The following is a 1,446-nucleotide window of genomic DNA, read 5'->3' as shown; positions in this document are numbered from 1 at the left end:
CCGGCAACCCTCCCTCTTGTCGTTCTCCCCCCTTGGCTCTTATCCTGCCTCCCTGCACCCCCAACAGTAAGGCAAGATCCATGCCAGCTCCCCAGCCCTGCCAGAGCCTGGGGGGTGCCCGGCTTCGGGGCTGGAGGCACCGATGCTGTCAGAAGGAGGCTTGAGGAAAGCAAGTCCTGTCCCAGGATGGTGCCCCATATGTGCTGGGGACTGTGCCCCATCCTGCCCCACCTCAGGCTCCATGGGGCTGGCGCCAAGGGGGTGCAGGTGGGAGGGCAGGAGGGTTCTGGGGGGAGATGTCACCCCTTCCCCAAAGCCATGTGGGCAGGTGTAGAGGGAAGGAACTGTGCAGTGCTGTCCCTGGCAGGTCAGGGGTGAGTGGGGGCGGCGGTGGGGCTCAGTCGTGGCGGCAGGGGGGTTACGGCAGTCCCGTACAGGATGTTCTGGCAAATCCTCCTAACCCCCGGCTGAGAAAGGGCTAAACCCATTACCGCGCCTGGGACAAATGGCCAGAGCTAAAGCCACGGTGGTGGGGGATTAAGGTGCCCGCCGCCCCCTCCAGCTCGGCCCCGCATCCTGGGGTGGCCCTCTGAGACCTGGGCATCCAGCACTGCATGGGGTGTCGTGGGGGCTGGGGCTGCAGGTCCCTGGGGTCACCCACCCAAGCCGGCACCTTTCTGCCTGCCCAGGAGCTCCTTGTGCTGGCACGATGTGGCCCCCAGCCCAGGCATGCCAGAGCAGACGGGTGCCCAGTGAGCACTGCGGAGTCACGGGGGCACCCGTGGGGATGGGCATGCACAGAGCTGTGTACACACACTTGTGCGCTTGCATGCACAGCTGTGCACACAGGCACACACACACGCTCCAGCTGATGCCCATGCATGAGCACAGACCTGCACACACTTGTGCACGTGCACACACAAGTGCACACAGCCATGCCGGTGCACACATGTGCAGGTGTACACGTGCATGCACGTGCACTCGCACACCCGTATGCTGGTCACATACATATGTGTACATGCCCACCTGCAATACACCCACAGAGATACCCACACATGCACACCCTCTTGCACATGCACAGACATGTGCACGCACACCCACGCTCACACCCACACACCCTCCCCATGCCCAGCCTGTCCCCACGGTGCCCCTGCTCCCAGAAACAAGTACCCCAACCCTGGGCTGGGCTGGCAGCAGCCCCAGGACGTCAGGGTCTTGGGGTGGGTGCTAGGGCATGATGCTGACCCCTGCTTTTGCTAGGTATCTCCCCCACTGTGAAGAAGACAGAGATGGACAAGTCCCCCTTCAACAGCCCGTCGCCCCAGGACTCCTCACCCCGCCTGAGCAGCTTCACGCAGCACCATCGTCCTGTCATTGCAGTGCACAGCGGTGAGTGTCTTGGTGGGGAAACCGAGGGAGGCATGGAGCAAGTGGGCGAACAGCTGG

The 1,446-nt window shown here is 63.3% G+C and overlaps 1 protein-coding gene across 1 annotated transcript in view; it reads left to right on the top strand.

Moving 5' to 3' along the window:
- LOC104506001 (nuclear factor 1 C-type-like) overlaps positions 1–1,446 on the top strand; it is a gene marked incomplete at both ends in the record, with an annotated part of 2,396 nt that overhangs the window by 678 nt on the left and 272 nt on the right. Inside the window, one exon of the mRNA XM_010146794.1 lies at positions 1,261–1,389. Coding sequence (XP_010145096.1) covers positions 1,261–1,389 — 129 coding nt within the window. The remainder of the gene's footprint in view (positions 1–1,260; positions 1,390–1,446) is intronic.

This window comes from Eurypyga helias, unplaced genomic scaffold (genome assembly GCF_000690775.1).
Source record: "Eurypyga helias isolate BGI_N326 unplaced genomic scaffold, ASM69077v1 scaffold20162, whole genome shotgun sequence".
In the NCBI taxonomy this organism is placed as follows: Eukaryota; Metazoa; Chordata; class Aves; order Eurypygiformes; family Eurypygidae; genus Eurypyga; species Eurypyga helias.
Note: the sequence above shows the minus strand (reverse complement) of the source record. Positions and strands in the feature narration are given on the sequence as shown.